The sequence below is a fragment of the Camelus ferus genome, chromosome 13 (genome assembly GCF_009834535.1).
Source record: "Camelus ferus isolate YT-003-E chromosome 13, BCGSAC_Cfer_1.0, whole genome shotgun sequence".
Lineage (NCBI taxonomy): Eukaryota > Metazoa > Chordata > Mammalia > Artiodactyla > Camelidae > Camelus > Camelus ferus.
The window spans coordinates 37,728,519-37,754,549 of record NC_045708.1 but is presented as its reverse complement, the minus strand read 5'-3'; the positions used below and the strand labels follow the sequence as shown (position 1 = coordinate 37,754,549).

At 33.2% G+C, this 26,031-nt stretch overlaps 1 protein-coding gene across 11 annotated transcripts in view; it reads left to right on the top strand.

Annotated features, from left to right (window-relative positions):
• Nucleotides 1-26,031, top strand: part of TUT4 (terminal uridylyl transferase 4) — a 133,929-nt gene that overhangs the window by 24,991 nt on the left and 82,907 nt on the right. For all 11 annotated transcript variants that reach the window (XM_032494265.1, XM_032494264.1, XM_032494267.1 and 8 more), the window contains 3 exons: nt 2,786-3,668; nt 8,471-8,634; nt 17,777-17,893. In XM_032494265.1, coding sequence (XP_032350156.1) covers nt 2,879-3,668; nt 8,471-8,634; nt 17,777-17,893 — 1,071 coding nt within the window. In that variant the 5' untranslated portion in view covers nt 2,786-2,878. The remainder of the gene's footprint in view (nt 1-2,785; nt 3,669-8,470; nt 8,635-17,776; nt 17,894-26,031) is intronic.

Below are 26,031 nucleotides of genomic sequence, written 5' to 3'. Positions count from 1 at the left end.
TATCTTGTAATAACCTGTAATGAAAAAGAATATATATAAATATGTATAATATTTATATATATACACATACATATATAAAAAACTGAATCAGTATGCTGTATATCAAACTAAAACAACATTATAAATCAACTATGCTTCAATAAAAAAAGATCAAATGTACTTTTAGTTATATGAAACAAATTACTCACTTAAAATAAAACCTGCAAGTTTTCTAAATCTTTAACTCCTCACTAGCATTTATCTGTATTAAATACATTGATTTAAAAAAAAATCTCTGTGACTTTTATTTATACATACAGATTTGATTTATAGAGGGTTGGGATTTTTTTTTCTTTTTTTTTTGAGTGAAAAATAGTATGTGTAGAAAGTTTTATAAACAGAATTATGGATGAATTTTGCTATATCGAGTCTTTATTGTTTAGGCTTTTGTCAGTGAGATGACATCTACAAAATTATTAAAGAGTTATTACTGTAGAATAGCATTAGAAAATTTAAAATATTTTGTTTGCTGAATAAGAGTAAACTATTTTCTTTCAGAATAAAACCCATTTTTATTTTTAAAATTAGGAACCTGCAGCAGTTTCTACAAGAATTTAGGTACATTTGGCAACTTTTTTGACAGTTATTTAAAAAAATTTTATCAAGAATAGTAAGAGAAAGTATTAATTAAATAAATTTAAATATCTGAAAATTAGGAGTGAAAACATTCTTTTTTTTAGATAAAAATGCTATAGCTTTTTACTGGAAAATTATGTTAGTCAAAAAAGAAGTTAATAGATACACACTACTATATATAAAATAGATAAACAACAAGGACCTACTGTGTAGCACAGGGAGCTATATTCAGTTTCTTGTAATAAGCTATAATGGAAAAGAATCTGAAAATGTATATGTATATACGTATGTATGTGTGTAACTGAATTGCTTTGCTGTACACCTGAAACTAATATCTTAAATCAACTACACTTCAATAAAAAATAAAATGAAAAAAAAAAAAAGAATTAATGGTGAAAGTCTAGGTTTTGGCTTAAATTTTAATTACCATAATTTATTTAATATCATTTTGTAAAATAATTCAGAAAGAAGCAACTAGGAAGTTTTTTTATTATTGAAATATAGCTGATTTACAATATTATACTAGTTTCAGATGTATAGCATAATGATTCAGTATTGTTAGAGATTATACTCCATTAAAAGTTATTGCAAGATAATGGCTATAATTCCCTATGCCATACAATATATTCTTGTTGCTTATCTATCTAGTAGGTTTTTTTTGCATAAAAGATTATGTTAATATTATCTGGACAGATGGGCAGAGATCAAGGCAGAGGATGTAGAGGACTGTAGTATAAATAGGAATTATAAAAGCTAGGTCCAAGTTGAGTAGGATGTTTCAGTGGAGATATAACTAGGTAAGTTTAATTTCTATTTTTTTTTTTTTTGGAAATGTACTTTGGAATAAACATAGTCTGTAGTAAATGAATTGTGTTCTAAAGTTTTGAATTTTGGTATTATTTTTGTGTTGATATGATGTATAGTTAAATGCTTAGAGGTGTTTGGCTGCCCAAATTTATAATTTAATAAATTAACCAAGTAAAATCAAAGATGCTACGTGCAGTTTGCTTTTCCTGACTCTAATATTTATTCATATTGTTAATCTTTGTTTAGAGGCATAGGACTGAATTTAAGGCATACAGGGCAAAGTGAAAAGTAAAAAAATCCTGATTTCCATAATATGTAGTATACAAGGTCATTCCAATATAGAAATAATTTAACAAAGTGCAGTATTTTCATTTGTTTATAGTTCGTACTCTGTGGTGAAAGGTTGATAGTTCGTATTATATTTTATAACAAAATGGGTTCTGACTGATTTTTGTGTTCTTTCTTACTATCATCTTTTTTCTAAACGTTACTATTTTGTTTGAGCAGTTTTAGTTTCACAGCAAAATTGAGCAGAAACTACAGAGTGCCCATAATCTCCCTTCCTCCATGCAGGAATGGCCTCCCCCACAATCAACATCCCTGCATTAGAGTGGTACATTTGTTACAATCAGTGAATGTACATTGACACGTCATTATCACCCAAAGTCCATAGTTTACCTTAGGGTTCACTCTTAGGGATATCCATTCTGTGGATTTTGACAAGTGTGTAATAACATGTATCATGACCGTTGTATCGTTGTATAGTATATTACTGTCACTTTTTAGCTCTGGGTACGTGTTGGTTTGCAAAATTTTCTTACCTCGGAAGAATTTATTTAAACTCTTTTGTGCTTCAGAGGTGGAGAAAGTCTATTGACGTTGATTCTCCATGTTTAGAGAGTCAAGTTAGAAGTAGGTTAGCTGTATAGATAGGTAGTATTTAGTAGAAAAGTCATGTAGACGAGAGCTTACTGCTTAGGCTTCTGTAAACTTATTCCCTGTAGTTTGGATTGCATATGAATTGGAATTCTTTTTTTTGGTTCCATTTCCTCTTATGTTAATTGTGGTGCATCAGTTGCATGTTTTATTTCCCTTTGGGTTGAAATTCTTACTGAGTAATGTAAAGCAACCTTTTACTTCTAAAATTTCCTTTTTTTGATGTCATATTGCCAGGATTATATTAGAACCTCCTTTACGGGTGTTTTGCTGTTATTTACTAGGTGAGCTTTAACTCCTTCTCATGTAGTTTTCAGAGTTTTTTTTTCTATTTAGTTTTGAGAATAAACTTTAAAATCTTTGTGTCTAACCAATTTTTTAAAAATGGCTTTTACATTTTAAATAACACTTTTTTTTCCCCCAATAGTTTGCTTGCCTAAACTGGATTTGAAGCAATTCAAACTACCGGAGATCTGCCATTTTACAATATCACAATTGGAAAGAAGCAGGTTTTCAAATAATGGAAGAGTCTAAGACCTCTAAAAATGAAAATCATGAACCAAAGAAGAATGCTTGGGCTCTTTCTGAAGAAAGCAAAACAGTTAAAGTTATAACTAATCAAACTTTGAAAGCTAGAAGTGATAAATCCATAAAAGAAATTGGGACCAATTCTCCAAATAGGAATAGTAGTAAAAAAAATAAGCAAAATGATATTTGTATAGAAAAAACAGAAGTTAAATCATGTAAAGTAAATGCTGCCAGTGTTCCAGGCCCTAAAGATTTGGGGTTAGTCCTTCGAGATCAAAGTCATTGCAAAGCAAAAAAATCACCTAATTCACCAGTGAAATCAGAAAAAGTACCTATTTCACAGGCAAAAGTAGAAAGGGCACCCAGTTTACAGGCAAAAGCAGAGAAGTCACCAAAGTCATCTAATTCACCAGTGAAGACAGAAAAGACACCCAGCTTCCAGGCAACAGTAGTAGAAAAGACACTTAATTCACAGAGGAGAGCAGAAAAAGCACCCGGTTCTCAGATGAAATCAGAAAAGGTGCCCAGTTTACCCCCAGAAGCTGAGAAGGTACCAAGTTTACTATTGAAAGAAAACATGAGACAGACAGAATTGCAGCAGATTGGAAAAAAAATTCCAAGCTCCTTTACTTCTCTGGACAAAGTGAATATTGATGTTACAGAGGGAGAAAAATCTGCTCTGGAAAACTCACAACGATCTCAGAAGAAACAAACATGTACAGATAATACTGGTGATTCTGATGATAGTGCTTCAGGAATTGAAGACATATCAGATGATTTGAGTAAGTACAAATCAGATTATCCTACAAGTCACATTTTTGAGAGATATTTAAAAATTAATATTCTTTAGATTATCTATAGTTTGATTTTAACTACTTTAATTACAAAATAAACAATAATATGGCTCTTTAAGCTAGAAAACATTTAGTATGGTAGGTACAAAACCTGTGCAAATACAAATTTAGTGACTCCTGTAGTCAGTATACACACACAGACACACACTTCTTTTAAATGGTCCTAGTAATACATTGCTCATTCATTCATGAAACATGTATATATTGAGTTCCTATTATATGTCTTGCATGTGTTTAGAATAGAAAAGTAAAAAGCCACAGCCCCAGACCTCAGGGAAGCTTCTAGTTAGGTGGGGGTGATACAGACAAGTAAAGTGGTAATTTAGTTCAGACCCAAAAACTTAGAATTGAGAAAGTATATGATTTAATTGATGGATTAGACTTTGGATTGGGAAAATGCATGATATAAATATGAGACTGCAAGTATGACCACAAGTAAGATTCAGTATGACCAGAACAGGGACTTGAGGGGAAATGTGGCAAAAGATGCAGCTGAAAAGGCACAGCAGAATTGGAGAATAATGGGCCTTTTAGGACATTATAGACAGTTTGGACTTTATTAGTGTTTTGAGAAGCTGCTGAAGAGTTTAAGCAAGGTAGTGCTATAATCATATATATGTTTGTGTATGTGTGTGTATATATGTTTATCTTTTTTATTATAGGAAATTCTTTGACAGGAGCAAGACTGGAAGCAGAGATTCATTAGGACACTATTGAAATTTACTTGAGAACTATTTGTGTAAAATTCATTTTCTTATGGGATCTTGATCTGGGCTTTAATTGTTTAGAAATATTGTTCATGTCTTTGATGTTATATTGACAGAACTTTTTTTCCATTTAATAGAGATATTTTTATAAGAAAAGATATCAACTTAATCATTTTATATAGATATGGCTTAGGACAATGCCAAAAAAAGTAAGTCAGTTTAAAGACAATATCAAATAAATAATAGTACTGGTAGTGTTTAGATATGGCACATCTAAACATGATAGTATGTGATTGATCGAAGTTGGGAAATACTATTGCATAAGATCTCTCGTAAGGGTCTCATCACTTGAATTAGTGAAAAATCTGATTTAAAGATTATTCTTTTAAAAAGTGACAAAATAAGGTGACAGCGAGATGGTTAAGATTGTGAGCTCTGGAGTAAAATTTCATAGGTTTTTAACCTTATCTTCCCCATTTAATAACTTTATAAACTTGGGTAAGCTGCTTATCATTTAAAACAGTCTCAATTTCCTCAAGTTTTTAAAAGTAGAGATGCTGCTGCCTTTGTTATAAAGGTTAAGTGAAATAATCCAATAGAGTGTTTCATGTAGTGCCTGACACATTAGGCGTGCAATGGCAATGAGTATCTTTTTATTATTTTCTCCAATTACAGTTTTGTTATTAAGATGGAGAACAAGTTGAATTAGCTTAAGGAAGCTAGTAGACCGAGTAGTTGTCCTTTTGGGAGACTTGTTTTAACAAATTAGAAAGAATGAGTTTATAGTGTAGCAATCATTTTTCACAAATGCTTCTCATATTGTAAAGAATTTTCTTCAATATGTAGAATATCTGCCTTGAAGTCATGTTCACACATAATAATTCAGCATTTTTTTCTCATATGAAAAAACCCAACTTAATATTTGAATGAGTGATTTCCCATTAGATTCCCCGTTGTAAATTAAATAGAATAAAACCTATATCTAGATCATTGTCTATTTTGGCTTAATAGGCTTTATAGAATTTTGATTAATCTCAAGTCCACCTGAGATTGGTAGATTAATCTCCATTAGGCCCAACTTTAGTGCCCACCTAGCATTTCACCATTTTCCTTTTGCCATTCATTCATTCAGTAAATATTTTTGGAGGGTCTCTGCGATGTGCCAGATACTGATTTAGTCTCTAGGAATATAGCAGTGAACAAAACAGACAACACTGCTCTTACGGAGTTAATATTCTAGAGGAGACAGACAACAAATGTAATAATTAACAAAAGTATATAATAAATTAGATGGTGATAAATCTTATGAGGAAAATAAAACAGGAAAGGTCATAGGAAATAATGCTGCTGTTTCTGGTGGTGGTGTATCAAATTTAAATTGTCACTGAGAAGGTGACATTAGAGCAAATTGCTTGAAGGTAAGAGGTGAGAGAGTGAGCCTGGTGAATATATGAGGGGAAGGTATTCTAGATCTGGGCTCCTCAAACTTTAATATGCATATGAATCACCTGGAAATTGTATTAAAATTCAGATTCTTGGGCTCCATTCTCAGAGATTTTTTGATGTAGAAAATCTAGAGTCTGAGATACTGGATTTCTAACAAGCTCCTGAATGAGGCGGATGCTGCTGGTCAATATCATGCTTTTGAGCAGCATAACCTAAGTCATTTTCTTATTTTCGCTTATACCACCCTTCATTGTACTTTCAACTTAGTAGCCAGAATGATCCTGTTCAAGTTATTTGCATCATGTTACTGCTGTTCAAAATGTTTTGATGGTTTCCCTTACATCAGTAAAAACTAGTGTCCTTGAAGTATCTTCAGCGTTCTCCTCCACTTCTCTGCCCTCATTACCTACTTCTCACCCTTTCTCTCTCTTTTCCAACTGCATGGTTTCCTTGCAGTTCCTCAAACATGAAGGCAAATGTCTACCTGGTATCTTTTGCATTTGCTTTTTCGTCTTGCCTGGAACACTCTTCTAGACGTCCATATTGCTAGTTCTCTTACCTCTTTCACCTTCTCAGTGATTCTTTTGCTGTGTCACTTACCTAAAATTTACAGCCCTCACCTCCACCTCTGGCAATCCTTATTCCTTTTACCTGTTTAATTTTTCTCTGTAGTTTTATTCTCATCTAAAATTTTTTCTTATTTACCTTTTTATATTAGTTTTATTGAGATTCACATGCCATAAAACTTGTCATTTTAAAATATACAGTGTGTTTTAAAATATATTTGCAAAGTTGTGTAGACATTACCACTGTCTAAATCTTGAATATTTTCATCACCCCCAAAGGAAACTCCATACCCGTTAGCAGTCAGTATTCATTACCCTCTCCTCCTAGGCACTTTCAACCACTAATTTACTTCTGTCTCTAGATCTGCCTATTTTATGTGAATGAAATCACATATCACACAACATGTGGCCTTTTGTGTCTGGGTTTTTTCACTAATCGTGTTTTTAAGATTTATCTATGTTGTAGCATGTATCAGTATACCATTACTTTTTTAATTGCTGAGTGGTATTCTTCTTGTGGTAGGAGACACGTCACCTCCAGAGGCACACTATTTTTTTTTTGTTCAGAAAATGAGTGCTATCAAAAAATAGAACCTACTGTCAGGGTTCTTGTAGATGGCATGTAGAATGGCTTTTAAGGGCGGAGGGGAGAGATTGGTTGATTTTGAGCATTTACTTTTAGAAGCGCTTTTAGATACATCCAAATCAGTTTACTTATTTAACACACTTAGTTAGTGTCATCTCTGGTCTAGGCATTGTATTAAAATCTGAAGGTACAAAGTTGGATAAGACCTGATCATTAGTATCAAGGAATTTATTATCCAATGTAGGAGGTAAATAAATACAAATTACATTATTGTGGAAGTGTGAGAATATAGAGGGTGCTATGAGAATATAAAGAATATCAGACTGTCTTTTGAAATAGGTGATATTAAGCTGAACTTTGCAGGACAAGTAAACATTACTATTTGAAGTGGGAGGGCCCTTGATGGTAGAAGGAACAGTACATGTAGAGGCATTGAGACTTGAAGTAGCAGTGATCCATTCTAGCATATTTGGTATGAATGAAGTGAAAAGTGTTAGGTCAGGATGTAAAATCAGATATATAGATAACTTAGCTCTCTTGAGGCCTTGGCTTAAAAATCTCAGAGAAGCCTTCCCTGACCACCATATCTAAAGTTTGTCTCCCTCTCAATTACCTGCTTTTTCCCTTTATACAACTTACAAAAACTTGAAATTACTGTATTTAGACTGTTGACTGCCTCCAGGAGGGCACGAACTGCATTTTATGTGCTACAGAGTTTAAACTTTATTCTGAACTCTTTGAAAGCCTGTTAAGTATTATAAGCAAGAGAATAACATGGTTCAGTTTGTATTTTAAAAAATCACACTGGTGGTGGAACCTACTGTATGCCAGGTACATATTGTTAGGTGCTGGAAATGCAGACTGAAAGCACATAGTCCGTGCCTTAAAAAGATTATAGTCTAGTTAAGAGACAGAGACGCAAAGTAAAAATACTGGTGTGGTAGAGCTATCCAAGAGTTCAGTGAAAGCAAAGAAGAAAAGGAGCCTGGTGTGGGTTTATGGTCTGGAGTATATATGTTCTGTTGGCTTCTTCTCTATAGTGATAAAGTCACTAAAGTGACTTTAGTTCAGTGAGTCATTTTTGGGACTTGAAATAGCTTTATATCATTTTACTTCAGAGAGTCTGCAAGATGGTTATGTTAGCCTTGTATAGTTAATCTCAGTCATATTTGTCTATTATGATACAGGTAAATTGAAAGAAGAAAATAGGCATTTGACTCATAAAGTAGATTTTTCTTTGTGAATTTTGATACCATGAATAACTTTTACTTATATTTTACTTAAGTATACCAAGTTGTACAGCCAAGGAAAATATAAGGGAAGAGTATTTTTTCTGTATATGTATAAATTGAATGCCTATTTTCCATTTAAAAAAATTTAATTTACCAGTTCTGATGGTAACTAAGTAATTGCTTCCTTTTCCAGGTAAAACGAAGAATGATGAATCTAATAAAGAAAATTCTTCAGAGATGGACTATTTAGAAAATGCCACTGTGATAGATGAATCTACATTGACACCTGAGCAGAGGCTAGGTTTGAAACAAGCAGAAGAACGCTTAGAAAGAGATCACATCTTTCGACTTGAAAAAGTATACTTTCTTGTTTTAGTTATTTGGAGGAAAATGCATGTTTCATAACTTCTCTTTACCAAGTACAGCTCTTTTTATTTTTCTTTTTCTGTTCCTAAGACAGAGATAACATTAATCTTTTCTTCCTTCCCTTTTTCCTTTCTTCTTCTCTCCCTCTCTCTTTTCTTCCTTTCTTCCATTTGTTCAGCAAATCCTTACATTTATGAGTCTGACTTCATTCATTCATCCCAGGGCTTGACAAATATGATCTACCTCCTTGTTTTTGTTTTTTGTGTTTTGTTTTTTAAAACTGTGGTTAAATACCTCATGTTTTTATGAATAAAGTTTTATTGGAACACAGCCATGCCATTCTTTTTATCTATAGCTGCTTTTGTGCTACCATGGCAGAGTTGTTTTGAGTAGTCACTATAGAGACTATATGAATTGTAAAGCATAGCTACTATTTACCAAAGCATAAAATAGTTACCAAAATATTACTTTGTGCCTTTACAAGAAGTATTTTGTTGACCTTTGACTTACTCACTTATCAAATAGATACTGAGAGCTTGTTATGTTCTAGATGCTATGGTAGGCACTAGGGGTATATTGAAGAAAATGGCACAGTTTTTTGCCCATTAAAAGTTAATAGTCTGGAGTGACAAATTTATCAAACTCTACAGGATATACTAGACTTCTTTCCCTCTTGATTTTCTCTTTCCTCTTTTTTTCTTTCACATTTACTGAATATTGCCTATATATTAGGAACTATTCTAGACATTAGTGTTTTGTTCCTGAGTACTAATTAATTTGTTAACCTAGAAATACACATTCCTACTCTTAACAATAAAAACACTGCAAATAGGGGGAGGGTATAGCTCGGTAGAAGCGCGTGCTTAGCATGCACAAGGTCCTGGGTTCAATCCCTAATACCTCCACTAAAAAAAAAAATTAATTAAAAAATAAATAAGTAAACCTAATTACCCCCCACAAACAAACAAACAAACAAACAAAACAACCCGCCACTGCTAGATATTGAAGGACAGACTCATAAATCAATCTGTTCACAAATAGATACTTGGGGTATTTGTGAGTATGCATACAAGGGAATAGGTCATCATTCTTGATAAATAAGAAAGGAAATGAAGAAATGTTATGATTTTGTATAGCTTAGAAAAATGAGGTCATATTTAAACTGAAGAAGTTAATCCTGAGTTATTAATAGAACTTATGACAGAATAGTCACCCTGTGAAAATAGGAAAGAATATCAAGGAGTAGCGGTCTATGATGTAGGACAGAGTTTGGCCTATATAGTTAGTCTCACAAGATCATAGTTAGAAGGAAGTGTTTTTTTACAGTTTGCCATTTTACTCAGTTCTGTCTTTCTCTTTCTTTTTCCTCAGCCTGGAATTAGTGGCTATTCTGAATCTGTGCCTTGTCAAGATAAATATTGAATGCCTTTCATGTACCATGATGTGGTGATACAAATTTGAATTAGGCATGTGTGGCATTTTTAAAACCATGATAATGCTTTTCTAGGAGTTTCTTTCAGAGAAAGACATATAAGCAAATAATAGTAGTAATAACAATGTTGTTTGAAAATAGGATCCTAGACAGGGGAGTGACCAAGTTGAGTTGGTATAGAGGCATCAGCTTGAGGAGTGCTTTATAAAGAGGTGACATTGGAACTGAGTCTGAAAGAATGGCTAGGAGTTGACTAGGTGGACTAGGGGAAGGGTAGTGTAGGTAAATTGTACGGTGTGTATAAAGAAAATGTGGAAAATGTGCTTTCAGGAAATATAGCAGGGGGCTGGATGGGAAAATACGTAGAATATTAAACAGGAAAAGTCAGTTGGTAGAAGGAAAAAGTTGGGGTGGAATGGATATTTGATGGTAGTAGGAAGGAATAATGTGCGGTGAAAGAAAACTTGGAAGTGTGGAATGTATTTTATTTGTTGTTGAGTTTAGATAGCAATGATGTAAAATCAGTGTGCCAGTACCAGCATAGATATTTATAATCTCTTTTTTTTCTGACACTTTGTTTCTTGTGCCCTCCACAGCCTCTTGTTTTCAATCCAGTATACTCTTAATTAGTATTTTTCTTTACCAATTTTAAACACTCATTACGAATATTCTTACCAAGTTGCTTTTGATTACATCAGGTTCATTTGGTTCACAGTTTACTTATAGATTATCTAATTGAGGAGTAACGATGTAGATTTTTAACCTGTAGCAAAGAAGGAGTAAATCCAAACTATTAGGTCAGAAGAATAAATTTCCCTATAGCAAGTGTTAAATATTGACTAGGAAATACTAAGAATCTCCATGCCCAGAAATCGTTTTTTTAAAAAAATGCAAGTTACTACTTTTATTTTTTTCCAGTTTTATTGAGAAGTAATTGACATATATGGCTATATAAGTTTAAAGCATGATAGTTTAGTTTACATACACTGTGAAATGATTGCCATGGTAAGTTCAGCTAACATTCATCTTCCCATAGATACAATAAAAAGAAAAGAAAGAAAAAAGAAAAAATATTCTCCTTGTAGTGAGAACCTCTAGGATTTACTCTCTTAATAACTTTTCCTATATATCATACAGCAGTATTCATCACATCCTTAGTACGTAATTATCTTATAACTGAAAGTTTGTACCTTGTGTCTACCTTCTTCAGATTTTCCCCTCCCTCCACCCTCTGCCTCTGGTAACCACAAGTCTGATTTCTTTTTCTATGACTTACTTTCTTTCTTTTTCCTTTCTTCCTTTCCTTTCCTTTCCTTTCCTTTCCTTCCTTTCCTGCCTCTCCTTTCCTCTCCTTTCTCTTCCTTCCTCTCTTTCCTCTCCTTCCTTTACCTTTCCTCTTCCTTCCCTTCCCTCCCTCCCTCCCTCTCTCTCTCCTCTCTCTTTCTTCCTATTCTTTCTTTCTTTCTTTCTTTCTTTTCTTTCTTCTTTCTTTCTTTCTTTCTTTTCTTCTCTTTTCTTATCTTTCTTTCTTTCTTTCTTTTCTTTCTTTCTTCTTTCTTTCTTTCTTTCTTTCTTTCTTTCTTTCTTTCTTTCTTTCTTTCTTTCTTTCTTTCTTTCTTTCTTCATGTAAGTGAGATCATACAGTATTTGTCTTTCTCTGTCTGACTTATTTCACTTAGCATAATCCCTTCAGGGTCCACCCATATTGTTGCAAATGGTAGAATTTCCTCATTTTTTTTAATGGCTGAATAATATTCTGTTTTATATGTATACACCACAACTTCGTTATCTGTTCATCTGTTGATTGACACTTAGGTTGTTCCCATTCCTTGGCTATTGTAAATAATGCTCCTATGAACATGGGGTACAGATATCTTGTTTCAGTTAAGTGTTTTTGTTTCCTTTGGATATATTCCCAGGAGTGGACTTTCTGGATCATATGGTGGTTCTATTTTTAATTTTGGGGGGTAACTGCCATACTGTTTTCTATAGTGGCTGTACCAGTTTATATTCCCACCAGCACTGTAGGGTTGTAGGGAACCTAGGGTTCCCTTTTCTCCACATCCATGTCAACATTTATTACCTCTTGTCTTTTTGATAATGGCAGTTCTAACAAGCATGAGGTGCTATTTTATTGGGGTTTTATTATAATTTTTTTTTGGTGGAGGGGAGGTAATTTGGTTTGTTTGTTTATTTATTTTTTTAAATGGAAGTACCAGGGGTTGAACCTAGGACCTCATGCATGCTAAACATTGCACTCTACCACTGAACTTTGCCCTCCCCCCATCATTGTGGTTTTAATTTGCATTTCTCTAATGACTAGTGATGTTGAGCATCTTTTCACGTACCTATCTTCTCTGGAAAAATGTCTCTTCAGGGCCTTTGCCCATTTTTAAATTAAGTCTTGTTTTTTTGCTATTGAGTTGTATGAGTTCTTTATGTATTTTGGATATTAATCCCTTATCAGATATATGGTTTGTAAATTTTTTTTCTCATTCTGTAGGTTGTCTTTTCACTTTGTTAATGGTTTCTTTTGCCCTGCAGAAGCTTTTTAGTTTGTTGTTGTCCCATTTGTTTATTTTGGATTTTACTGCTTGTACTATAAGTGTTATATCCAAAAAATCATTACCAAGACCTGTGTCAAGGAGCTTTATGCCTGTGTTTTCTTCCACGAGTTTCATGGTTTCAGGTCTTCCATTCAAGTTTTTAGTCCATTTTGAGTTAATTTTTGGGAGTGTCATAAGATGTGGATCCAGTTTTCTTTTTGTCCTTGTGAATATCCAGTTATTCTAGCACCATTTCTTGAAAAGATGTCCATTCTTCATTGAGTATTCTTGGCTCCCTTTTCAAATATTAGTTGACCTTATATGCTTGGGTTTATTTTTGGGCTCTTGATTCTGTTCAATTGGTCTGTTTTTATGCTAGTACTATACTGTTTTGATGGCTATAACTTTGTTATATAACTCAAAAGCATTAACTGTCATGCCTCCTGACTTTGTTCTTCTTTCTCAGGATTTCTTTGGCATTCAGGGTTTTTTGTGAGTCCATATAAATTTTAGGAGTGCTTTTTTTTTACTTCTGGTAAAATTCCATTTTGATAGGGATTGCATTGAATCTATAGATGACTTTTGGTAGTATAGACATTTTAACTATTCTTTCAATCTTTGAACATGGGGTATCTTTCCATTTGTGTCTTCTTCAAATTCTTTCATCAGTGTCTTATAGTTTTCAGAGTAGAGGCCTTCACGTCCTTAGTTAAATTTATTTCTAAGTATTTTATAATTTTTGATACTATTGTAAACAGGATTTATTTCCTTCTTTTTCAGAAAATTTGTTGTTAGTGTGTACAAACACTACTTACTGATTTTTGTATGTTAATTTTGTATCCTACATCTTTACTGAATTCATTGATTAAGTCTAACACTAAAATCATGTCATCTGCAAGAATAGATGATTTTACTTCTTCCTTTCCAATTTTGACACCTTTTATTTCTTTTCTTTTTTGCTTGATTGCTCTAGCTAGACCTTCTAGTACTATGTTGAATAAGAGTGGTGAGACTGGGCACCCTTGTCATGTTCCTGATCCTAGAGAAAAGCTTTCAACCTTTCAGCATTGATTATGATGTTAGCTGTGGGCTTGTCATATATACCCTGTAAAATTATGTTGAGATATGTTCCTTCTATGCCTGGTTTCTTAAGAGTTTTTAGTCATAAATGGATATTAAATTTTGTCAAATGCTTTTTCTGTGTCTATTGAGATGATTAAATGATTCATTTATACTATTAATGTAATGTATCACAGTGATTAATTTGTATATATTTAACCATCCTTGCATCCCAGGGATAAATCCTGCTTGATCATGGTGTATGATCCTTTTATCCTGCTTGAATTAAGTTTGCTAGTATTTTATTGAGAATTTTTGTATATATATTCATCAGGGAAATTGGCCTAAAATTTTTGAGTAGTGTCCTTTTCTTTTTGGTATCAGAATAATGCTGACCTCATAAAAGGAGTTTGGGAATGTTCCCTCCTTGTTGACTTTTTGGAAGAGTTTGAGAAGGATTGGTGTTACTTCTTTTAATGTCTCATAAAATTCACCAGGGAAGCCATCTGATCCTGGGCTTTTCTTCAGTGGGAGATTTTTGATTACTGACTTACTCTTTTTACTAGTAATTGGTCTATTCAGATTTTCTATATTTTCCTGATTCAGTCTTGGTAAACTGTATGTTCTAAGAATTCTTCCATTTCTTCTAGATTATCCAGTTTGTTGGTGTGTATTTGTTCATAGTAGCCTCTTATGATCCTTTAAGTTTCTGTAGTGGCAGTTGTAATGTCTCCTTTTTCATTTATAATGTTGTTAATTTGGGTCCTTTGTCTTTTTTCATTGGTTAGTCTAGCTAAGAGTTTGTCAATTTTGTTTATCTTTTAAGGAACCAACTCATATTTTGGTTAATCTTTTCTATTTTTTTTCTATTATAGAATTCACTTATTTTATTGTTTTAAAAATTGAAGTATAGTTGATGTACAGTATTATGCAAGATACAGGTGTACAATATAGTGATTCACAGTTTTCAAAGATTATATGCCATTTATAGTTATTACAAAATATTGACTACATTCCCTGTGTTGTACAATACATCTTTATAGCTTATTTTATACATAATGATTTGTACCTCTTAATTCTGTACTCCTATATTGCCCCTCCCCACTTCCCTCTTCTCACTGGTAACAACTAGTTTGTTCTCTATATCTGTGAATCTGTTCTCTAATTCATTTATTTCTGCTCGAATGTTTATTATTTCCTTTCTTCTGCTAACTTTGGCTCAGTTTGTTCTTCTTTTTCTAGTTGCTTAAGACGTAGAGTTAGGTTGTTTATTTGGGATCTTCCTTGATTTTTAATGGAGGCTTTTATTGCTATAAACTTCCCTCTTAGAATTGGCTTTTGCAGTATCCCACAAGATATGTTGTGTTTCCATTTTTATTTGTCTCAGGAAACTTTGTTTCCTCTTTAATATTTTCTTTGATCCATTGATTGTTCAGGACAGAAATCATTCTAACTGGTCTGCAGAAACCTTGAAGTTTTTTTGGTGTGTTTGTTTAATGGTAAAATAAAATATTATGAGTATAAGAAAAGAATTTTTGAACGTTTTTCATGTGTCCCTTCTGTGAAAATAGAAGCTTCATGATGAGGACATTTTTGTCTTATTTGCTATTGTACTTAATACAGTGCCTTGCACATAGTAGTAGTTGGTCAGTAATTAGAGGTAGTTTGCTTAGTGGTTAAGTGTACAGGTTTTGGAATCAGTGGGTCTAGCTCTGCTACTTACTGGTTAGATAATATTGGATAAGTTATGTAATTTCTTTAAACCTAAGTTTCTTCATCATTAAAATGGAGTTGGTAAAAATAATGGTAACCTCGCTTATTGGGCTATTGTGATGGTTAAATAAGATAATACAAGGCAAAGTTCTTGGCAGAGTGCCTGGTATGTGGTAAGCACTAAATAAAGATTAGCTACATGTAGAACTTAATTATATTACCAGGTAGGGCAATTTTTATTATTTCATTTTAAGGATGTAGAAGCAGACTCAAGTGTCAGAGATTTATCCCAGGTCAACTGAGTTGTCATTTCAGGCCTTCTGACTCCCCAGTCCATGTTATACCAAGTTTTTTTCACTGAAAGAATCTAGGCATGTCCTTATCTGCTCACATTTTGCAATTGAAAAAGTACGATTGATGAGTGATATCATGACCTTATCAGTATTCATGGCTTCAGGTGTTCTGTATTTCTGCTTTTAACTCCTGAACCCACCCTTCTTGCCACTTCCACCACTCTTGCCTTGAACCAAGCCAGTGTCATCTTTCTTCTGGATTGTTGCAGTATGTTCATAATAGCAATGAGCCCTTCTATTCTTAATATAGAAGGCAAGTGATCACTTTAAAATTAGATTAGATCTTGTAATTCTCTGCTCAGAAATCTTCAATACCTTCCCCTCATACATAGAATAAAAGCTGGAGTCCTTACCAAGGACTCTGTGATCTGACTCCCATTACCTCTGTGTTCTCGTCATGGCTAGTGTTTTTGCAGTTTCTCAAACATACTAAGCACATTCCTGCCTTAGGGACTTAGCATTTACACTTCTCTCTGCTTGGAATGTCTTTTCCTTTATCCACATAGCTCAATCCTTCACTTCCTTTAAGTCATTTTATCAATAAGATCTTCAGTGATGTCTATTTTTAAAAGGCAGATAGCCCCTTCTTCCCCCGTATTTTATTTATATATTTGTTTGTGCATTTGTTTATTACCTGTCTTCCTACACTAGAATGTGAATTCATGAGGACGGGGATTTTCATGTGTTTTGCTATTATCCTCAGCTCCTAGAAAAATGTTTGACCTATAGTATGAGTTCAGAATATATTTGGTGAATAAAGTAGTTGGGGTTGGAAACTGAGAGGTAGAAGTTTCTGTGAGGCAATAAGTTTAGATTGGAAATAATTTTTATACTAAAGAATTGAAATGACTAGATGGAGCTGAATTTGCTTATTTGCTTGTTGCCTTGGGCAAATTATTTAATTTTAGACATTTAGTTACTTTACCATTAAAATGCAGACTCCTCATAGGGATGTTGTAAGGTCAATAGACACTCTATAAATGAAGTCTATATTCTGTGGCAGGACTGTTGCTAAATTTGGTGCAGGTTTCCTATTTAAAGAAAATTATGTTGCATTCTGAAGTGAGAGAATCTTTCTGTCAGGAGTTGTAGCCTATTGAAGATCAATCTGTGATAAAAATTAAGCATTGCTGGAGTTTCCATTGTAAGGCATTAGAAACAATGTTTTAAAATTTAACATGTGTCCTTACTGTGTTTTTGTTATTTTTTATTATGTAATCTTATGGGTAGAGTTTTGGCTTTGGATTCAGATACACATGAACTTAAATTCATCATCAACCACTTAATATTGTTGTAACTTTGTGAAAGTTGAAAACTCTATGAGCTTTGTTTTCACATCTGTAAAATGAAGACAATACCAATCTAATTATATTACTGGGGGAGTTAAAATGGCAAATTGTATGTGAAACATCTATCATAGTGCCTGGCATATGACAGATGCTTTGGAATGACTTTTTATTTCAATAATACATATATAAAGTATATATAAAGTTAACTACTGTGACTGATGCTTTTCATGTGTCAGGATTATTCCCTTCAGAGTAGTTAACTCAAGAGGCTCTCCATTTATTCCCATATGATTGTAACTGATTGGAAAGTTTTCAGAACTCAGCTTTTGGAATTGTCTTTTTTATTTGCAGTTTATTTTTTTCAAACCCCCTATTTGAGGGTGGATTTTATTTTTCATAGTAATCAAAAAGACTGAAACTTTGAAACCAATTTTTGGGACAGTGTTAGAATAAGACTAAGGAACAATACTGCCTTTCTTATCTTACATTGGATTCTAAAGACTATATTAGATAAGTATCCAATATGTTTAGCATTATCATGATACTGTTTTAAATTAGTATATTATCAATTTAAATGATGATTATTTTGAAAAGGACAGCCATCTCTTGGGTATTTAAGTACTGATTTTTTTATTAAAAATTGTTTCTTCAGTGCTTACATAGTTGTATCATTCATATATATAGTCCAAAATTTACTTTTTTATTTTCTGAAAAAACTATATTTTTAACTTTTCTTTTTAGCGCTCACCAGAATATACCAATTGCCGATATCTATGCAAACTTTGCTTAATTCATATTGAAAACATCCAGGGAGCTCATAAACATATAAAGGAGAAACGACATAAGAAAAACATTTTGGTAAGTTCTTTTTATAAAATAGTTTATTTATTTATTGAATGGTAAAACAATATCAAATATTTTTATTAATGAAACTAAAAATTAAATATTCGTCCAGTCTTATAGTAGTAACTGAAGTGATAAAGTTGAAAGCTGTGATTGTCCTCCTTATCTTAGTTGGTCAAGAGTGGAACCTTCTCAGGGACCAGTTTGCTCATACTAACATATATTGATTCTTAAGCTTTAAAGTAAGGTACAATCAGTTAGTTCAACTGATATTTAGTGATTTATTTGCTAGGTCTAGGGAGCAGTGAATAAGATAGTTATGGTTCTTGCGCTCAGAGTTTCTAAAGTACTGGTGAAGGCACACTGAATAAGGATTTAAGTATGATGAGTATTATTAAAGGGGGAAAGGTGGTGCTAAGGAAGTATACAGGACATTTTATTTAGCTTAGAAGAGGGATTGTTTCTTTGAGAAAGTGGCATTTTGAGTTGTTGAACCTTGAAGTAGTAGTTTAAAAATCAGAAAGGTGAGTGGCTTAGAGGGGTAAACTGAGAGTATTTTACACAAAAAAGCAGCATAAATAAAAGTCATGCTGGACTGAAAGAGTCTAGTTTGATTGAAGCAAAGAGAGCTAGAAGGAGGAAAATTATAGGAGATGAAACTGAAGAAGTCCAGACCATGTAGGACCTGATAAACTCTAGATTTTGGAAATTCATCAATTTCAGTTATTTTTATTAAAACATTTCATATAGACATGGTGTAAGTAGAATGTTTTCTTTTTAAAATTCATTAATATATTAGCTATTTAATTTTTTTCTTTTCAAAGTTATAATGTTAATACTTTTACTTGAGGTCTCTGCTTATATATCTTCTCTGAGAAATAATCTTTTACCTGACCTTCCCGACAGGTCTTTGTTATAGGTACTCTTTCTCTGTGCTCTTACAGCAGCTTGCTCAGAAAACCTAATACACTGTATTATAAATGTCTGCCGTTTGTCCTCTTCTAGACTTCAGTATCTAGTATTTTAGAGGACAAGTTTTGTTTCTTATTTATTTTTGTTTCTGTATTATTAGTACAGCGTCTGTCACATAGTAAGTGCTCAGTACATTTATCTTAAAAAAAAAAAAGCATTGAGAAAAATCATGAACTTAGAAGGAAAAGAAGTCACTCAAATTTTATCAGCCTATTTTTATTTAAATAGAGCTTCAGGAGACTTAATAGAACAGAGAAAAAAGTGATAGTTTAGGAGATGATAACAGAAATTTCAAGAAATGTTGAAAGATGATGGTCATTAGTTGCAGGAAGCTCGGAGACTTCTAAACAAGAAACTTAAAAAGAAAGCCAATATACACTGTATATATTATAGGGGAATTTTAGAATATTATAAAAAAAAAACAAACCAACCAACCTTAAAAGCAATGGTACTTGATTTCTGCTTTTGGTGAAGCTGGAATAACAGGGACTGGACTTACCATCTCCTTGAAATATCCCCCCCCCCCCCCAAAAAAAAGACAAAAACAGCTAACAATGATTTTTAGTCAATGAAGAACAGACAGTGAATGGAAAACAAATGTGGTAAGTGCAATGACTACTGCAGCTTTTTTGAGAGTTTTTAGATTGTACTGTAGAGAGTGGAACCCAGTGTACTCCCAGAGTTGAGGAGGTGGACTTGAGTCCAGGGAGTACAATGTGGCTAGAGTTTGTAGGACAGAATAACAAAATAGAGAAAGCTATACACAGAGACACCCAGAGATATAAGGACAGTCCCCTCAGAGTATTCAGCACAGTATTGACTGGTGCATGCATGTGAGAAAAACTAAGTCAGGGAAAGAACCATTTGAGGGCATTAGAACAGTGCTTGTTGCTCACACAAAGCTTGGAATAGTATTTTCCCACTATCCAGACTAGAAAACTTTGTGGGGCATTGGGTAGAGTCCTCAGAAAGATCTTGTTTCAGTAGTGGGGAATATTTAGCCCTAAACTAAATGTGGTCTAGTCCCACCTAAAAAGTTTTAAAGGCAAGACCCAAAAGAAACTATTTCCATGTATTTAATGTCATTACAGAACAAAGCTTGAGAATATTTATATAAATACAAAATGTCCTTCACCCCAAAAAAGTTTACACTGTCTGACATTCAGTCAGAGATTTTTCTGAAATACAAAGATGCAGGGAAATACAATCATGAAGAGAAGAAAAACCAGCCAATCAAAACTGACCTTGCACTGACATAGTAGAATTAGCAGAGAAGGACATTAAGACATTTAACAACTATATTTCTGATCTCCCAAAAAATAGAGACATGGAAGGTATAAAAAAGATTCAAATTGAACTTACAGAAATGAAAACTACTATGTCTAAGATGAAAAATTACAGTGTGTAGAACTAACGGAAAATCAGATATTGCAAGAGAAAAGGTAAGTGAACTTGAAGATAAAGCAAGGAAAACTATCCAGAATGAAAAAGAAAGAAAGAAGAATTTGAACTAAATACAAAAAAGAATATCACTGAGCTCTGGGATAATTGATATATATGTACCAGTTCTACACAAACTCTTCCAGAACATCGAAAGGGAAGAATGCTTCCCGACCCAGTCTGTAAGGCCCACGTTACTCTAATACCAAAACCAGAAAAGGACATTACAGTAAGAGAAGACTTCAGGCCAATATCCCTCATGAACATAAATGTAAACATTCTAAACATTATTTTAGAAAATTGAATCCAGCAATATACTTAAGTAAGAAATACATCATGACCAAGTAGGACTTTATATTCTAGGAGTGCATTATTGGTTTAGCATTAGAAAACCAATCAATATAATTCATCATATTAACAAGCAAAGAAAACTATATGATAGTTTTAGTAGATGAAATGAAAAAGCATTTTAAAAAGTCCTAATAAAAAGTCTCAGCAGACTAGGAATAGAAGGGAACTTCCTCAACATGATAACATCTACAAAGAAGTTATAGCTAATATCATACTTAAGGGTGAAAGAGTGAATGTTGTCTCCCTACAATAAGGAAAAACAAAGGTATGGAAATAGAATAACTGCTGTGGTAACTATTGCAGTTCCTTAAAAAGTTAAAAATGGAGTTAACCATATGATCCAGCAGTTCTGCTTCTGAGTATATAAAAGCAGAAGAATTGAAGGCAGTGTCTTGAAGAGATATTTGTACACCCATGTTCATAGTAGCATTATTTACAATAGCTAAAACATGGAAGCAACTCAAGTGTCCATCAACAGATGAATGAATAAGCAAAATGTCAGATATACATGCTGTGGATTATCATACAGTGCTAAAAAGGAAGGCAATTGTGGTATGTTAAAACATGGATGAGCCTTGAGTAAATTAATGCTAACTGAAATAAACCAGCCACAAAAAGACAAGTATTGTATGATTCCACTCATATAAGGTACTTAGAGTAGTCAGAATCATAGAGACAGAAAGAATGGTGGTTGCCAGGGCCTGGGGAGGTAGGGGAATTGGAAGTTATCCTTTATGGATATGGAGTTTCAGTTGTACAAAATGAAAAGAATTCTCCTGATGAATGATGGTGATGGTTGCAGAATAAATGAATGTACTCATTGACACTGAATTGTACTTGTAAAATGGTTAAGATAGTGAGTTTTATGTTATGTATTATTTTATCACAATAAAAATTGAAAAAAAGAGATAAATATGTCCACCCTTACCACCTTTATTCAGTGTTGTTCTAGAGGTTCTAGCCAATGCAAGCAGGCAAGGAAAAGAGAGGAGAGCTACCCAAATTAGACAAAAAGAGGTGAAGCTTTATTTGCAGGCAATGTGATTGTTTATGTAGAATATTCATTGAAATCTAGAAAAGAGTTATTCAGAGTAATGAGTGAGTTTAGCAGGGTGGCAGAAAACAAGCTCAGTATGCAAAAATCAATTGTATTTTTATTTTTTTAGGTTATATGCAAATACTATGCCATTTTATTTTATTTTTTTATTGACGTATAGTCAGTTTACAATGTGTCAATTTCTGGTGTACAGCACATTGCTTCAGTCATACCTGAATATACATATATTCATTTTCATATTTTTCACCGTAAGCTACTACAAGATATCGAACATAGTTCCCTGTGCTATACAGTATAAACTTACTTACCTATTTTATATATACCAGTCAGTATCTGCAAATCTCAAACTCCCAATTTATCCCTTCCCACCCCTTCCCCCTGGTAACCATAATTATTTCATTTTTCTAGGTCTTTTTCCTAATCTTTTTTTTAATTGAAGTATAGTTGATTTACAATGTTGTGCTAGTTTCTGGGGTACAGCAGAGTGATTCAATTTTTTAATTTATTTTTATACACACACACACACGTTCTTTTCCATTGTAGGTTATTATAAGCTATTGAATATATTTCCCTGTGCTATACAGTAGGACCTTGTTGTGTATTTATTTTGTATATGGTAGTTTGTATCTGCTAATACCAAATTCCTAATTTATTCCTCCCCCTCTTTCCTCTTTGGTAACCATGTTTGTTTTCTATGTCTGTGAGTCTCTATTTGTAAATAAATTCATTTATGTTACTTTTTACATTCCACATATAAGTTATATGGTATTTATCTTTCTCTGTCTGACTTTAGTTAGTATATAATCTGTAGGTCCACCCATGTTGCTGCAAATGGCATTATTTCTTTCTCTTTTTATGACGGAGAGCTGTTCCATTGTGTGTGTGTGTATATATATATATATGTGTATATATATATATATATATATATATATATACACATACCGCATCTTCTTTATCCAGTCATCTGTTGATGGACATTTAGGTTGCTTCCATGTCTTAGCTATTGCAAATAATGCTACAGTGAATACTGGGGTGCATGTATCTTTTCAAATTAGAGTCTTCTTCGGATACATGCTCAGGAGTGGGATTGCTGGATCATATGGTAAGTCTGTTTTTAGTTTGTTTGAGGAATCCCATACTGTTTTCCACAGTGGCTGCACCAAACTGCATTCCCACCAGCAGTGTAGGAGAGTTCCCTTTTCTCCACAGCCTCTCCAGCATTTATCGTTCGTGTACTTTTGAATGATGGCCATTCTGACTGGTGTGAGGTGATAGCTCATTGTAGTTTTGATTTGCATTTCTCTGATAATTAGCAAATTGAGCATCTTTTCATATGCCTATATGCCATCTGTATTTCTTCCTCAAAGAAATACCTGCTTAGGTCTCAAGCACATTTTTTGATTGGGTGGTTTTTGTTGTTACTGAGTTGTATGAGCTGTTTGTATATTCTGGAAGTTAATCTCTTATCAGTCACATAATTTTAAATATTTTCTCACTGTCTGTAGGTTGTCTTTTCATTTTGTTTTGCTGTGCAAAAGCTTATAAGTTTAATTAGGTCCCATTTGTTTATTTTTGCTCTTATTTCTGTTGCCTTGGGAGACTGACCTAGGAAAACATTGCTATAATTTATGTCAGAGAGTGTTTTGCATATGTTCTCTTCTGTGAGATTTATGGTGTCCTGTCTTATGTTTAAGTCTTTAAGATATTTTGAGTTTATTTTTGTGTTTGATGTGAGGGAGTGTTCTTACTTCATTAATTTACATGTGGCTGTCCAGCTTTCCCAACACCACTTGTCAAAGAGACTACCTTTTCTCCATTGTATATTCTTGCCTCCTTTGTTGAAGATTAATTGACTGTAGGTGTGTGAGTTTATTTCTGGGCTCTCTGTTCTGTTCCACTGATCCATATGTCTGTTTTTGTACCCGTACAGTGCTGTTTTGATGACTGTAGCTTTATGGTATTGTCTGAAGTCTGGGAGGTTTATGCCTGCAGCTTTTTTCTTTCTCCTCAGGATTGCTTTGTCAGTTCTGGGTCTTTCATGGTTCCGTATAAACTTTTTAGGATTATGTGTTCTAGTCTTGTGAAAAATGTCATGGGTAATTTGATAGAGATCACATTAAATCTGTAGATTGCTTTGGGTAGTATGGCCATTTAAACAATATTAATCTTACAATCCAAGAGCATGGGATACCTTTCCATTTCTTTGAATTATATTCAGTTTCCTTGATCAGTGTTTTATAGTTCTCAGCTTATAAGTGTTTCACTTCCTTGGTCAGGTTTATTCCTAAGTATTTTTTTTAATGCAATTTTAAGAGATTTTTTTTTTAAATTTTCCCTTTACAGTAATATTTCATTATTTAATTTTCCCATTACTGTAATATTTCATTATTACTGTAAAGAGATGCAACAGATTTCTTTATGTTAATCTTGTATCCTGATGCTTTGCTGAATTTGTTTATCTGCTCTGGTTTTGTTTGGGGTCTTTAGGGTTTTCTATATATAGTATCATGTCATCTGCATATCATGACGGTTTTACCTTTTCCTTTCCCATTTCGAGCCCTTTTATTTCTATCTCTTGTCTGATTGTTGTGGCTAGGGCTTCCAATGCTATGATGAATAGAAGTGGTGAGAGTGGGCATCCTTGTCTTGTTCCAGATTTTAGTGGGAAGGCTTTCAGCTTTTCCCTGTTGAGTATTATGTTCACTGTGGGTTTGTATAAATGACTTTTATTATGTTGAGATATGTTTCCTCTGTACCCACATTGGTAAGAGTTTTTATCATGAATGGATGTTGAATTTTATCAAATGCTTTGTCTGCATCTATTGAAATGGTCATGTGTTTTTTCTTTTCTTTTGTTGATGTGGTTATCACTGATTGATTTGTGTATATTGAACCATCCTTCTGACCCTGAAATGCATCCAACTTGATCATGGTATATGATCTTTTTTATGTATTGTTGGTTTTGGTTTGCTAATATTTTGTTGAGAATTTTTGTATCTATATTCATCAAAGATACTGGCCTGTAATTTTCTCTTTTGATAGTGTCTTTGTCTGGTTTTGGTATTAGGGTGATGGTGGCTTCATAGACTAACTTTGGGAGTATTGCATCCTCTTCAGTCTTTTGGAAAAATTTGAAAAGGATCAGTATAGGTTCTTTGTATGTTTAGTAAAATTCCCCAGTGAAGCTATCTGGTCCTGGACTTTTGTTAGCAGGGAGTTTTTAAAATTATAGATTCTATTTCACTTCTAGTGATTGGTCTGTTCAAATTATGTATATTTATTCAGTTGTGGTAGACTGTTTCTAGAAACTTGTACATTTCTTCTAGGTTGTCCAAGTTGTCAGCATATAATTGTTGATAGGATTCTCAAGTTTTCTTGTATCTATGCAGTATTGGTTGTTACTTCTCTTTCATTTCTTTGTTTATTTGAGTCCTCTCACTTTTCTTTTTGGTGAACCTGGCCAGACGTCTATTTGTCTATTTTGTTTACCCTGTCAGAGAATGAGCTCTTGGTTTTATTGGGTTTTTTTTATATATATATATTTTAAAAACCCTCTATTTAATTTATTTCTTCTTTGATCTTTATTATTTCATTCCTTTTGCTGACTTCAGGTTTTGTTTGTTCTTTGTCTAATTCTTTTAGGTGGTAGGGTAGGTTGTTTATTTGAGATTTCTTCTTGTTTTTTGGGGGAAGGACTGTATTGAACTTCCCTCAAAGGACTGCTTTTGCTGCATCCCATAGATTTTGTATGGTTGTGTTTTCATTGTCATTTGTCTGAAGGTATTTTTAAATTTTCTCTTTTATTTCATTGTTAACCCATTGGTTCTTTAGTAGCATGTTTAATCTCTATGGAATTTTTTTTTTTTATCAGTTCTCTTTCGGTAGTTGATTTCTAGTTTCATGGAGTTGTGATTAGAGAGGATTTTTGAAATAAATTCTGTCCTCTTACATTTGTTGAGGCTTCTTTTGTATCCTAGCATGTGGTCTATCCTAGAGAATGTTCCATGTGCACTTGAAAAGAATGTGTATTCTGTTTTTTTTAATATAGTGTCCTGGAAATATCAAGTAAGTCTAGCTGTTCTGCTGTGTCATTTAGGGTTTCTGTTGCCTTACTGATTTTTCTGTCTGGAAGATCTGTCCATTGATGTCAGTGGGGTCTACTGCTATTGCATTCCCATCAATTTCTCCCTTTATGTCTGTTAGTATTTGTTTTATGTATTTAGGTGCTCCTATATTAGGTGTATATATGTTAATGAGTGTAATATCCTCTTCTTGTATTGGTCCTTTTATCATTATATGTGTCTTTGTCTTTCTCTGTGGCCATTGTTTTAAA